This window comes from Spermophilus citellus (genome assembly GCF_964194105.1).
Source record: "Spermophilus citellus genome assembly, chromosome: 6".
Lineage (NCBI taxonomy): Eukaryota > Metazoa > Chordata > Mammalia > Rodentia > Sciuridae > Spermophilus > Spermophilus citellus.
The window spans coordinates 151,078,496-151,093,947 of NC_138187.1; the positions used below are offsets into that span (position 1 = coordinate 151,078,496).

At 41.1% G+C, this 15,452-nt stretch overlaps 1 protein-coding gene across 1 annotated transcript in view; it reads right to left on the reverse strand.

Annotated features, from left to right (window-relative positions):
- LAMC1 (laminin subunit gamma 1) overlaps window positions 1–15,452 on the reverse strand; it is a 111,091-nt gene that overhangs the window by 16,618 nt on the left and 79,021 nt on the right. Inside the window, exons 7-18 of the mRNA XM_081298475.1 lie at window positions 15,271–15,369; window positions 15,040–15,176; window positions 14,139–14,261; window positions 13,858–14,047; window positions 13,433–13,545; window positions 11,218–11,439; window positions 10,911–11,099; window positions 6,261–6,506; window positions 5,464–5,617; window positions 4,772–4,914; window positions 3,591–3,769; window positions 2,396–2,552 (exon numbers count right to left, since the gene is read on the reverse strand). Of these exons, the coding sequence (XP_081154601.1) occupies window positions 2,396–2,552; window positions 3,591–3,769; window positions 4,772–4,914; window positions 5,464–5,617; window positions 6,261–6,506; window positions 10,911–11,099; window positions 11,218–11,439; window positions 13,433–13,545; window positions 13,858–14,047; window positions 14,139–14,261; window positions 15,040–15,176; window positions 15,271–15,369 (1,952 nt within the window). The remainder of the gene's footprint in view (window positions 1–2,395; window positions 2,553–3,590; window positions 3,770–4,771; window positions 4,915–5,463; window positions 5,618–6,260; window positions 6,507–10,910; window positions 11,100–11,217; window positions 11,440–13,432; window positions 13,546–13,857; window positions 14,048–14,138; window positions 14,262–15,039; window positions 15,177–15,270; window positions 15,370–15,452) is intronic.

Here is a 15,452-nt window from a genome sequence, read left to right on the forward strand (position 1 = left end):
CCCCTTCCCTTTAGACCTTCAAGAATGCAATAGTTCTTGATCTTTTTGTCCAGTTCTTTACAGAAACAATAATATCTGAAAAAGGAACAGATAACCTAACTGGTAGGTTTGCTTCAAATGCCTTCCAATTTCAAGTGTCTACTTGCCAGACTTGAGGCATCGTATAATCTCCTTTTAAATTTGTACAATAAACACTAGGTTCAACTACAAATGAATACTAGGGGATAAAAAAGATAAATAATTACGAAGACACTTTCATTCTTGGCTAGTTTGAACCTCGGCAGGCAAGGGCAGCCAGGAACTCTGTTCATAACTAAGATCTTAGGGAAGGTGACACTAGCCCCACCTGACTAGGATGCTTCTAGAGCTTTCAGACGCAGCAGCCCACTGTACTCTGGCTCAAAGAGGTATGATGGCTCCCATCAGAGTTTCCATCCAACTTAATCCCCTTCTAGGGCAGAGGAAAAAAGGTAGCAATTGGAGCCAAAGAGAGTTATGGATAGCTGGGCTGCATCAAGATGCTTGGAATGTAGGTGCCCAAGCTGGGTCCCTTCCTTTCTTGCTCTTTGACCTACTCCCGTGGTTGCCAGTGCTGCACCAGAGCTGAGTACTAGACCCCTGCTCTTTGCTGGACTGATCAGCACTTTGGATATAACCCCATATTCAATTTCTCATATATATGACAAGATAGATGTGAATCAGCTGTCCTATCTAAAACCAATACGAACATATAAACACTTTATGTTAAAATAAGCTATTGACCTCTCATTATATTTTCAGTCTCTAAAAACTGACCTATGGAACAAAGTCTGGACTCTCATATTAAAATCAAACTGGCCCAAACGAGATACACTCAATTACTTCCTCCTCTTATCCAATAATCACATAAAGTAAAATTTCTATACATTTAAAATATTTAAGAGAAGAAAGGAGAAACGTATTGTTTGTGTTGACCTATGAAAGGAAGGCCTCTTCATGCAACTCCAAATGGACAGATTTATAAGCTCAATGGTGAAGTCAATCATTGCCGTCTCAAGTATACTTTTAATGTACATTTATTTTGTTCATCTGTGAACTCTTGCATATCAGCGATGGGAAGCCCCATAACATAGCTGGCCTGATGGAGCTGGGTCTTTCTATCTTTTCATTACTGGTGTGTTGAGCAAGTGCCTGGATTACTATGGTATTCAAAGAGTGCAAAAAGGACTTGCCTGAGTTTGAAAATGCTTAATTCAGGGCTGGAGTGGTGGCTCAGCTCTAGAGTGCTCATCTAGCATGCATGAGGCACTGGGTTCCATGCTCACCACCACATAAAAATAAAAAAGATACTGTGTTTACCTAAAACTAAAAAATAAATATTTAAAAAATGCTTAATTCACAGAGTCAGAAACAAGAACAAGACTTTGAAGTGATTTTTTTTAAAGCCAACAATCAATTATTCAAAATACTTTAATGTTTAAAAAACTAAGTTGTCTCTTAAAGTATATAAAATATTTTAAATTGTTTCCTACATCTTAAGCCCATCTCTTCTTTGTTATCAATCTCATCAGATAATGTGCAAATGACTAATTTAATTGCAAAGGACCTTAACGATAACATAAGATGAAAGCCTATGCTTTTCTATAATGTTACTAGTACATCTGTTTGCTAATCAAATGAAAAATTTCCTAAGAAGGCACTAGTTTGTAATGTTTACTAACTGTTGCATAGTCAGTAGCTAGATATTCAGTCAATGCTTAAAGATCATGATTTTTTTTTTATGAGCGTCCTTACTAAGGAAGTAGTACATAAAAAAAAAAAATTAACTTACAGGAGTACTTTAAACATTGAGCTTCATCTCCAGTCCTTTTTTATTTTGTTTTGAGACAGGGTCTTGCTAAGTTGTTGAGGGTCTGGCTAAGATGCTGAGACTGGTGTCAAACTTGTGATCCTCCTGCTTCAGCCTCCCAAGCAGCTGGGATTACAAGTACGCACCACTGTATCCAATTCAAACTACATTTAAAGCCATGGTGTAATGGAACAAATCTATGAAACATTTAAATCTGAATAGCAAATATTTTTGATACATTGGAAAATTACCTTCTATTATATCTTTTTTTAATATTTATTTTTTAATTGTAGATGGATACAATACCTTTATTTTATTTCTTACGTGGTGCTGAGTATGGAACCCAGTGCCTCGAACGTGCTAGGCGAGCGCTTTACAGCTGAGCCACAACCCCAGCCCCCTTCTATTATATCTTAAAGCATTAAATTGATGATTGTTTTTTGAAATACTATTCTGTAAAAATACATATTGTACAAGTAGTTTAAAAATTGAGAAAGAATTTTATAGAACCTTACTAATTAAATGAACTAGGAACTACATCACAAATTTACATTTAATTATGTGTACCTTTGACATCCTGGGCCTCACGAAGGAGGTCCATAACCTCTCTCTCTGCTTCCTTTAGCCTATCCTCAAAGGCTTGATCTGTCACCATCTCATCCCCAGTTCCAAGGTTTGCTATGAGACTCTCTAATTCCTGGAGTTTCACTCGATGATCAGCAACCTGAACACGATGGAAGAGAAAAGGGAATGAGCTCCACTGTACTTACTGCGGGAATTTCAGAGGCACTCTGTGAGTATGTGTTAAATAGATGTGATGGGTACTTTTCCTTTTGTTTCTCTGGCTTCAAAAAGAAGCCTTCCGGAGTGTCACTTCCTGACTTTAAACATCACCTGCAGACAGTTCTTCAGTTCTGTCCTTTCCCGAGTGGTAGATGATCTTCTTGATTTTTCCACTTACCTCTGACAGTATCTCGAATTTAACATCCAAAACCAGACCTCTAAATTCTGTTCTCCCTGAGCATCTCAGTGTATAGCATATCTAGCTACCCTAAGCAGAAGACTCAGGATCCATCCTTGAATCTCCTCTCCCCCAGTCATGCCCTTAACGCAGGCATTTATGCAACAGGATGGTGGTTCCTCTTCTGCCCCCCACCTATCACCATCCTAATCATAGTAGTCAGAGTGCTCCTCTTCAAATGCAAACTGGATTCCCAAGCTTGGAAGAGTTTTCCAGTGCCTTCCCACTGGATTTGGAATAAGGTGTGAACTCTATTCTAGGGTCACCATGGTCTTACATAACCTGTCCCTACCAAACACTCCAGGCTTGTCCCAAACTACTCTCCCTTCAATCAGGAGGCACCAGCTGCCCTGGCTTCCAGGCCCTCCCACGCCAGGTTCCTTTTGTTGGGAATAACCTGTGATTACTTGGCTTATTCCTTTTCACTTATTCCTTCGTACTTGGCTCATTCCTTCTCATTCTGAAGCTCTCACTTCACAGGAATTTCCTGAAAGAGGTCTTATACAAAGTAGTTTCCAACAGTTATTCTGTTTATATTCTTTCTGGCACTTATCTCAATATGTCTTGCTTATTTTTTAATTTTTTATTATTTCCCTCCTGACTAGAACATAAGCATCTGAGAAGAGGGATTATGTCTATGTTGTTTACCACTTTTTCTCTGGAGCTGTGTGTGTGCTAAGTTTTCATCCAACATCTGCTGAATGAATGAACGAACGAATGAACACACTATTGACAGCTTACCTTATCCTTTACCAGCCGGTAACAAGCTGGACATTCCTGGCAGCCAGGCCAGGAACGATTGTAGAAATAGTTCTCTTCGCACTGGTCACAGCGGTTTCCCACAAAGCCTTCTCTGCATTCACAGCGACCATCATCTTTGCACTGGAGTGAACGAGACCCCTCAGGATGACAGTCACAAGCTGCAGTACGGGAAACAGTACATAATAAGCAAAAGGAGGACAGGAACATTTCCTTAACTCAGACTGGTAACAATAAGCTAACTCTATTATGATTATAAGTCGACTTTGTTTTACAGACCTATTTATGAGAAACTAAATGGTTAAGTCCACTTATCAGAGAAGACAGATAATTTTATTTTAAAGTAAAAATAAGCCTTAAAGTAAAAAAGAGGTCAAAGTTAAGAACAAATGAGATTAATTTGTAAACATGCATCCTTTAGGACATGCTTCATGTTATTTAATAGTTACAGAAATTATTAAACTAATAAGTGCACCTTTCACGCACTTCAAGAATTCATCTATCTTCACCTCTCCACTGCCTAACATTTCTCTGAAGAATGAGAAAACCCAAATGCTAATGCTTCTCTTGCATTATTTTATAGTTTGTTTACTCACTTTGTTCTCTGAACTTAGTCAGTGACTTATGCTACATTCCACAGGAGAAATGAAGGAATTCCGAAAGCAAAAACACCAAATTTTTCCAAGGCCTAATTCCAGGCAAGTGTTTATGCCAAAGCGAAGCAGATGTTTATATGCAACCGTCCCAAAAGGGGCCCCAGGGTGGGAAGCAACCATGGCCAGTAAGTCAATGAGCACACTGCGAACAGGATCCTTCACTGTTTCACTGTCGGCACTAAGAATGGGACCAATAAAAAAAGCTCCACTAAACATAGTGAGCAAGCTCAGGAATCCAAAAAAAATAAAATAAAATAAAATAAAAGATTGAAAAGAATAAAAAACATTTAAAAAGAAATATGAATAAGGTAGTTGCAAAGAAATCAGGGACGTCCTTAATTTCTAGAGTTTTAGACAAGGAATATTCATGGAATAAAGCATCTATGATGCTTTAGGAATGGCCCTGACCATAAACCAGGGGGCTGAACAGAGGCTTGTTAAAGTCCTTTCTTCTCTCCTACTGGAATCAGGGGAGACTTGGCATTACATGCCACCAACATGTCTTACGTTTGCAGCCTTCAGGTCCAAACCCAAAGTGATTGACCTCACAGCGCTCACAGTGCTGACCAGTGATGCCCGGCTGGCACTCACACTGGCCGGTGCGGATGTCACACTGCCCGTTGGTGGAACCCAAAGCATGGCAATTGCACCTGAAAATGAACACAGGACACTCCTAAGGTAGGAAAAGCAGACTTTAAACAAAACTTTGTGGCTTTGTTTCAGGATAATATTGATTCAATCTGTATGTTTAAAGGTTGTTAAGACAGAATGTTAAGGGTTACTAAGCCCCCAAGGTTCAAGTTATTTTTATGAGAGCTACTTAGAACCTCTTTTTCTAGCTTAACCAATACCAGTGGCTCTCCACACTGGTACTGCATCAGCCCTGCCCAGGAGCTTTGAAAATAGGAATTCCCAGGTTGCAACCCTGGAGGGTTAGATTCTAAGTTTCACAGAAAGAACCTGGTAATTTATAACTTTATTAAGACATTGCTCAGTTGATTCTGACACAGCTGGGGCCACTTCTTTGTCCCATTAGCCTATTGACAACTGTTCAGTATTACCCTTAAGGGTGATTTTCTGTATCAGGCACTCAAATCATTCCTGAATAAAATCAAGCCATTATTAATTATAACATAAAAATTCACTTCTTAAAATACAAAAATAGCAAAGATGACTTCCACCTATCACCGATGCCTCACCTCTCACAGCCTTGTCCACTCTGTAGGTTGTAGAAGCCAGGGTCACAAGTACCACAGTCCCGGCCGGACACATGAGGCAGGCACTCACACTGACCGGTCACAGGATTACAGCTGCTCTGCTGCCTCACAGTGCCATATGGATTGCAACTGCAAGCTAGGGAAGGAAGAGAGAGAGCAAAGGATGGAAATCACCTGAGAGAAATACCAAATACAGAGCCACTCAAACGGCTTCCAATATGGAAGCTGCTGGGCACATGTGGCTGTTGAGCACCTGTAACGCGTGGGTGGCCAGTCTGAATGGAGAGGTGCTGTAAATGTGAAAACATGCTGGATTTTGAAGACTTAGTGTGAAAAAGAACATGTATCTCATTGATGATTTTTTATTAATTATTTGTTGAAATTATAATTGTTGGCTACATTAGTTTAAATAAAATATATTAAAACTGCTTTCTCCTGTTTTATTTTTAAAAATTAAAAAAAAAATGTGATGGCTAAGGGCTGGGGCTGTAGTCAGCAGCAGAGTACTTGCCTACCACATGTGAGGCACTGGGTTCGATTCTCCGCATCACATTTTAAAAAACAAAAACAAATAAAGGCATGTTGTCCATCTACAATTATAAATTTTTAAAAAAAAAATATGATGGCAGAAATTTTTAAATTATGCAAGCGGTTTACACTGTATTTTATTGGACAGGGCTGCGTTAAACCAAACAATTATGTGTATTTAAAGAGACACACAACGAATCTGCAGAACAAAGGTGTATACCCGTGACAGGATTTGACCAATGGCTGATTACCTTTGCATTTGTCTGCTGGATTGGGAGCCAGGGGATTTCCAAAGAATCCATCTTTGCACCGGTCACAGTAGAAGCCCGCAGTGTTATAGATGCATTTCAGGCACTCTCCTGTCGAGCGGTTGCAATTTCCCACAGCATTGGGATCAATGTTGTCATTACACTGGCAGAGGCGGCAAAGCCTCACAGGGCCATTTCTACCCAAGGGGTCTCCAAAGTAGCCATCATCACAGAGCTCACATCTCTTACCTGGGGATAAAACAATCTGATGTTATGATAGAAAGGTCTGGTGCTCAGTTACCTGGTCACAAACAGTGTAGTCTAGCTATCAGATGTGAGATGATATAGTACAGTGGGGGGTAGGAGCCCTGGGTTGCAGCCCCAGCACTGGGCCAGATCAGTGGAGTGACCCTGTGCACATCTCCACTTCCCCATGAGAAAGACAGGCTCTGGTTTGCCTGCCTCACTACAAATGTTCTGATAATTAACCAAAATCATATATTAAAAAGTGCTCTGTAAATGAGTCAGGCCCAAGGATTATGAACCTCTCCAGTCCCAAAAGATGGCAATGCATATATGTCAGTCTTGGCTGACACTACTAAAAAAGATGGAGTGCCACTCTCAATACCCTGGGTGTCCCAGATGACAGGTTGAGGAGGATCATCCTCTCAACATATAACAGGCCCTTGCTGTCTCTAGTTGAGCAGTGTCAACTAATAAAGAATCAGAGATTTCTTGAAGAGAACTTAGAAATCATACACTGCCACCTGCTCCTATGAGAGCTAAGGGCACAGACAGGTTAAATAACTTGCCCACAACCAAATAAATGACAGAAAGAGAAGCAAAGCCAGAAACGGGCTCTTTCGCCTGATACTAAACTCCCAGCTCCTCATTCTTCTTTTTCTAGTTTCTGACCATCATTACTCAGGTATTAAAAGTGCAAAGGCTCTTTCTATCTTTGTATTCAAAAGGGTCTAAATGAGCCTAGAGGTTTTGGAGAACTGCATGTTCATTTATTCAACAAATATTTACAGAGCATCTGCTGTAGGCCAGCATTGTTCTAGGTTGTCAGGACGATGCGAATGAGGCGGTCCTTGCTCTCCTGAAACCTGCTGCAGCTGGGGGAACCAACACCCAAACATCCAAATAAACAAGACTATTTCAGATAGGGATAAGCATAAAAAAAAGTTAAAAGAGCGCAAACAAGATAAGGTGATACAGTAAGAGTGACAGTGACTTTATATTGGATAAGAGGAAAGTCTCTTTGTGAGGAAACACAGGGATGAAGATGGAAAGTCAGAGGGAATAGTGTTTCAGAAAAACCAGTCAAAGCAGAAGCAGTTAAGAACCAACCCATGCAGGAGACTCTGCAATCTGGATTTCAATTTAAGTGTAGGGAGAAGCTCCTGGGGTTTTAAAAGTGCTGTGATCTGATTTACACTTAAAAAGGATTATTTGGGCCTCCACATGGAGAATGGTTCTTAGGGGAGCAGGTGAAGCAGGGGAGGCAATTCCAGGTGAGAGATGGCAGCAGCTGGAACCAGGATGGTGGCAGGGGAGGTGGTGAAAGTGATCAGATCTGAGACAGTTAAGACCTGCAGGCTGTTTCTGGGAAATGAAAGACAAAGGATCAAGGACAAGCCCTAGGATTTTAACTTGAACAACTAGGTAGATGGTAGTATATTTAATGAAATGAAGAAGATTAGGAAAAGAACAGGGTTGGGATTGGAGGAAAAAAGAGACAAAGATTTACCTTTAATTTGTTTACTTTGGGGATTCCTTTAGCTATATGAATCAAGATCACAGCAGAAAATAGTTGGCACATTCAAATTAGCAAGACTTGGGCAGAGTTTAATAAAGGTGCCATTACAGAGTCTGGGGAGTGTTGGAAGCCACAAGGATAGTGCAGCACCTCGAACAGGCTCCAGAACCTGCCTCTCAGGTGCAGATAGACCAACCAGGCACCAGAGCCTAAAGATAGAGCTGTCTGGAGAAGGCTAGCTGCCAAGAGCTAAAAAATTAAGTTTTGAGTCACCAACACAGAGGACCCCACAGAAAGGGGGGCTCAGAATGAATACCCTGCCCTCACTCTCCTCCTTCTCTTTGATCACCTGTATGTGCTTTCTGCCGTTTCTGAACGCTAATGGAAACTGGCTCTGATGTAGTACATACAGGTCTCATCCATAGGGGACAGAGAGTGGATATGAAGGGACAAACAGATGCGTCCACCCCATCAATCACCCAGGCAGGGATGGGCAACAGGTAGCTGGTGTTCAGTGCTAGAGATACAGAATTTACAGTCATAGGCTTTTGAATCCCAAAGAGGAGCTCTGACCGCCTCCAGGTCAAGCTAACATGAAAGCCCCTGTTGAGAAACAGGGGGGAAACAAAGGATACACAGAGGAAAGGAAGGAAGGAAAACAAGCAGTGATGTGGCATGGAAGGCAGGAGGGGACAATGTCTGAAGCAGAGGGTGGTCAATGGTGTCCAGCACTGTTGGGAGACCAGGTAGGATGAGGACTGAAAACTGACCCCTGGATTTGACAAACACCAACTGATAAGCTGAACAGAAAAAATGTGGGTGGAGGTGGGGCAAGAGGGGAAGCCATGTGGCCCTGAAGTAAACAGCCACCACACTCCTACTCAGATCCATCTCCAGATCAGCCCCAGGCAGCAGGCATTCCAGTTATGCTTCTCATCAGATAATTTCGCTATTTCAGATATGACCCGTATTTTAAAAGTTTTGAAACTAGATTTGAATAAAACTTAAACTAAGATTATGTGGAAAAGCTAAAATAGAAATGTCTAGTAGTCTGTGAAAACTCCAAAATACTCTCTGGCAGCTACAACTAGTCAACCTTATTTTTTAAAGTTAGCATCCAGGTTCAAGTTCTAACTGTATGACTTAAATCTGGGCAAGTGATTCACTTTTCTGAACCTCGATTTTCCTTATCTTCCCTCCCCTAGAGAGGAGAGGTGTCCTTTCTTCCCCCACCACTCTGGTGTACGCTCTTTTATCTGAACTAACTGTGCTGTATTCAATTATCTGTTTTCCTCCATAAATTTAGCCTCTGAGGAATAGGAACCATCCTTTCCTCATCTTTGTATTTCTAAAGACATGCACTCAAGTTTGCAGGAAAAGGGATCATTGCTATTTCTTTACCTCTGAAAACCATGTTAAATACTAAGTCACATGTAGAAGGATGCCACGTGTGATTTTTAGCAGCCAGCACACTTGAGGCACTAAAAGAAGCCCAAGAGGTCTGGGGCCTAGAGTGCAGGTTCAAGAGTGGGTGCTGGGGACTGAAGCCAGAGAAATCTGTTGGGTCATTTGCTTAAAAAAAAAAAAAAAGTAAGACACTGATGCATGTGTGCACTCACACATACAAACACACTGAAACTCACATGGTACCCTATTAACATATACAATTTTAAGTGTGCATTATCAGTTTGAAATAAAATTATAAAGAAACACCAGAAAGTCAGAAATATGAAATTTGACACTCATTTCCCTCATTTGCTCAATTGCCTTAAGCAAATGAGTAATTATTCTGTGCGGCCGTTCCCATGGTGCAGAATGAGTGTAGCACAGAAAGGTGCCATGTTGTGATGTTTCCTGGTGATACAGTGGCAGTATTTTCTAGAGGAAAAGCCTTTAACAGGGTCAAAGGCTGTGCCAGAAGGCTGGCCAGAACCTCTCCATTATGGTGCTGGTGGAGTGGCAGGGCAAGGGGAAGGCCTGAAGTGAGCCTCAGTCTGCCCAGCTGGTCAGTATGGGCAGTTGTCTGAGTAGCTCTGTAAGATAAAGTTTTATAATACTTTGAAAACAACAACAAAAACTAAACACATAGACCGGCAGAGGGACCTATTCAAAGCTATAAAATGCAAATATATTTTCTACCAAACGTGGTGGCACACGCCTGTACTCCCAGCCACTTGGGAGGCTTGAGGAAAGGAAGATGATAAGTTGGAGGTGAGCCTTGATGACTCAATGAGACCCTGTCTCAAAATAAAAAATAAAAAGAGCTGTGGATGTGGCTCAGTGGTAGAGTACCACAGGTTCCATCCCTAGTACAAAAAAACAAGCAAACAAACAAAAAACTCAACCAAATGTAAAGGACTCTGATGTATTAATATAAACTATTTTAAGGAATAATTTTAAAATCATCTCTTTATATCAAGAATTCCAGGACAATCAAGCAAACTAAAAGTCAAGTTTGACTTCTCATCTTATAAGAGCGAGTATGCTATAGTGATCATTATCTCTGGAGCAGGACTGCCTGGGATGGAATCCCAGCTCAACCACAACTGGCCACGCAGCCATGGACATGGGACTCCATGCCTCCGTGCCTCAGTGCTCTTGTCATATCATGGGAGGAATGGTAAACAGTTATGGGGTTTAATGAGGAGGTGTGTGTACGGTGCTTAGAGCAGCTCTTGGCCACAAATGTTAGCCGTAATTAGTAATCTGATGTGCATTTTATGAATCCACAATCAACCTGATTTCTACAAAACCTTTTCCTATGAGGAAAACCACAATCACCGAACTAAACAAAATACTCCAAAAACGGGGGGGGGGGGCATCCCCCACCCCTCAGAAGCCCTTTCCCCCAAGTCTTCTAAGATGGAACAAGACAAAAAGCACAGACTTACCAGTGGTACCAGTCGGACAGTTGGTGCACACTACCTCCTTTGTCTTGGGAACAACAGCACAACTTGAGCCCCCAGGACATGGACAAGGTTGGCAGTCAGAAGACGTGCCCACAGTCGAATCTCCGTAGTACCCATCACTACACTTCTCACAGTGGGGGCCAGCAGTATTGTCTCTGCAGTTACAGACACCTATTCAAACAGCAAGTGTGAGAGGACAGGCAAGAGTCCAAGAACATAAGACAATGAGCATTTCCTCCCCAACCACCAATGAAAAGTCAGGCCCAGCAACTGTCAATCATTCTCTCACCTGTCTCAGGGTCACAGGTCTCACTGTGTCCATTGCAGGTACAAAGCACACAGGGACTGTATGGTCCGAGACTCGGAGTTTCTCTTCTGTAACCCGGGAGACACATCTCACAGAACTGCCCTCCATAACCCACTGGACAGGTGCAGGTCTCCACCCAAGTTGCAGGGACCCCAGGCCCAGGACGAGCACTTGCCAGGGTGACATCATCCAGATATCCAGCACCTGTGTATACGGTGTGGAAGAGAGAATCACTGAAGTGCTTTCCATTCCCCAAAAGATTGTGAAAAGTCAAGTCACTCAAGAGTAGCCAAATTCCAAAGAAAATTGGTCACTGGCTTAATTTATCTGCTGAAGAAGATAATTAGAAAATAGCATTCAGGACAACCATGTGGTACTGGGTGCTAAATTTAGTTCAACATTTTTTAAACACACACACACACACACACACACACACACACACACACCCCACAGATTTGTCAGATTTTTGAGTTCTCCCAATCACTAATGTGAAAAATAAAAGCACTGAACAATCATTTGTGGCAAAAAGAGATTCAAGCAAGAGTGTAGAAGGAAAGAACAGTACAAGTCTATAGCAATTAAGTAGTGTTTTGCTCTTTTGCCATAAAAACAGGCAGAAACTACAAATTCAAGGATAAGAAAGAAGGGAAGCAACTGTACAGGTACATTAGGTTGTATTTTTTGCCCTCCATAGAATAGTAAAGATCAAGTAAATTAGGTCTAATGTGCACAATCATTCCAAAGCCAACATGCCATATGCTGCAATGCCTTCCCATTTTCAGAATGAAAACAGAAGCAGCCTTAAATCAACTGAGACCAATGTTCACGCCATCTGGCAGTGTCTCTGGCAGCAATGCTCTTTGGGCAAAGTGGGCCTTGGTGATCGCCACTCAGGTTCCACTCCACTGTAGCCTTCAGCAGTCTCTGCTCTAAGTAGGTTTTTTTATTTCCCCCATCCAAGTTACAAAAGATGGCTTGCTATTTACATAATTCACTTGGAAACTGACCACCTAAGGTTGAAGCACACCTCTTATATTACTGGCTTAATTTAACCTTTCATACATTTATGGCTTTTTTGCCCAGTCAGATCATGAGATAAGCCTCCAACTCTAAACATTCTTAAGTCTCCCTATTCTAAAAATACTCTCTTCAGTCTTGTTCCTACTCCCAAGTTACAGTGCGGCTCTTTCCCTTCCCTTACAGCCAAACTTCTCTAAAGAATAGTCTTTATTTTTCTTCTTCCCTTCAGTTACTTTTCAAAGCACTGCAATCTAAATTTAGTTTCAACACTTCTGAAAAAAAAATCAAAACTACAATCGACAAAAAGTCCCTTGCCAATGATTCCTTATTCAGCCAATCTAAAACCCAGTGGTGCTATCATCTAACCTGTTTATCCTCTGTAAAATTCCTTTCTCCTCTGGGTCTCAGAGCATGGACCTTAATTAACAGTGTTTCCAGGACTCCATCCTCTTTCTCTTTCTATATTTTGTATCACATTTCCAAATTTAAAAATTATTGCCCATTTGTTGACAGACTTCTAAATCTAGATCTATTGTTCTAACCTCTTCCTGGGGCCTAGGTTCATATTTCTAATTACTCCCAAGCGATTTTCATCTGGATATTCACACAAGCATCTCAAAAATCAATACGTCTAAGCCACTGATGGCACTGTCAACGTCATCCCACCACACTGACTCAATCTCCTTCGAATAGCTTCACCTTCCTAGAGAAGTACCTCATTAAAAAAAAAAAATTAAAGGAAAATAATTTAAAACATTATTAAATTCTTATTTAAAATTACAGCAAATGATTACTGAATAATCTATAATTTTTCATAATTTAGCCAATGATTCAAAAGACTTGATAATTACAGAGCAGCAAAAAAAAGAAAATGAAGAGTAAGCATCTTGAACCAGTAGAATTATTAGGTTTTTAAAGAAAATCTATATTTACAATAACTTCAATTGACTTACTAGTGACAAAAGAATTCTACTTATTAATTTTAGTGAATTTTCTCTAGGTCCATGAAAGTAGGTTAAAACTATATTATTTTCTATATAATTCATGTGTAATAGGGTAGTTTATACTGTTTCTTTATAATCAGTGTTACAGTAGTATAAGAGAGAAACTCTACATTATCAGGAATCCTTCTACCCAATTGTCTTAAACAATTCTTCTAAATGACATTACAACTCACTTCTCTCACTGTATGTCCCACGGATCTTGATAGAAGTCAAGTTGTTTAGTAGCTTCTGAAATTCAAAAGGGGAAAGAGCAGGCCTCCAGGGGTAATCTGTTGCTTCATGGAGCCTGGGGAGATAGAAAGAGCTGCCTTAACCTTTGAAGGATAACCCTGGGTGCCGGGAAAGCATTTCTCATTCATCTTATCCATTTATACCACCAACAATGCAATGCTCTGACAATCTTACCGAATCAGAAAGGAGATTGTTGGTTTGACAATACAACTGGAGGAGGGAAAGATAAACAAAGGAAAGCTCCCTTCTTCAAAGTCTCCTTGATCATCCAAAAGTTCTTTAACACACACTGGGGCGGTGAGTATAGATAGAGAGACCGCTTTCACAATGCAGGTCACGCCCGACTTTACAAAGAAGGCAGCCTCACCTGAAGATGTACTTCACAGTGGTCTCGCTTGGGTAGGAATTGCCCTGTGCAATCAATGGCACGGACACTCTCAAGCCGGCTCCCTCCAGCACCAGGTCTTCTGCAGAGAGGCGAGTGTCTCGTCTATCCACCCGGAAGGAGAAGGAGAGGTTCTGACCATAACTCAAGACCTGGTTGCCCAAGAACTTTGCTGGAAAGCAGACACAATGGTGGACAAGAACATGAGAATGAGGTGAAAGAGATGCACCCAGCAAGTCACACTGCTTCCCAGCCTCACTTACCAGGGGCAATGAAGTATCTAGGAAAGTAGCTATCTGAGATCACGGCGATATCTTGCCTCTCAGAGGACCACTCGAGAGATGCTTCAGAGCCATCCCTCTGCTCCACGCGCCACCCGTCCTCATCTGCAGACAGGATGAAAACACAAGCACTGTTACAAGGCAAACATCCTGAACCAGGCCCTCTATAATCCCACACGCAGGTACGGCTGCACCCTGCACACAGTCATCAATAAAAATTTTCAATGAATGTTTCCTACAATAGTACCTATGTATGCTATGCCCCTTAAGCTATATACCACTATATTATTTATGTAACGTTTGAACTCACTGCTCACCACAGTAAACTCTACAACCATATATATATATATTTTTTTTTCCTATTAAAGGACCAAACAAGAAAAATCATGCATGTTAAGTAACATGGAATGTTTCCTCCATCAAAAACTCTCAAAGAGGAGGGTGAAGTGGCACATGCCTATAATCCCAAGCACCTGGGAGGCAAAGGCAAGAGTCTCTCAAGTTCAAGGTCAGCCTGGGTAACTTAGTGAGACCCTCTCTCAGAATCAAATATAAAAAGGGCTGGGGAGGGTCTGGGGCTATAGTTCAGCGGTAGAGTGCCTGCCTAGCATATTCGAGGCCCTGGGTTCAAGCCTTAGCATCACATAAAAATAAATAAGTGGAATAAAGGTATTGTGTCCAACTACAACTAAAAAATAAATATTAAAAAAGGTAGGGGGGCTGGGGATATAGCTCAGGAGTGGAATATTCCTGGGTTTAATCCCCAGTACTGCAAAACAAACAAACAAAAACCCTTAAAGACTTACTAATTCAAAAAACAAAAATATATTTTAAATTACAGTCTCAGAGTCCTAGGGATACTGGGGGATAAAGTCTAAATTACCAATATGAAAGGTAGAGGATATAGAATAAACACTGTAGCCGATTGCATTTGTACAGACAGAAGAGTGCCCAAAGCAGAAGCAGGGGGTGCAACCCTTAGGATTAGATGGTTCCAGATTAAAAAATCCAGGTTTGCATCTGAAAAAGATTAAAATGCAATCAGTTATTTTTTTTTTACTTGAGATATGAAAACACAATAAGAAAATGATACAGCTAGAGAAAGATGGGCTACCTCTCACAATTGAAGCCTTCCACGTTGTCTTTGCAAACACACCTTCCTGTTTCCACGTTACATTCATCTATGCTGCCAGAAGGATTACAGGAGCACGGCCTATTCGATGGAAAATAGAATAAAATCATAAGAGAAGAGAAGGAAGGAGAGACTTCACCCTTAAGTCAACCTTTGCTTTACAT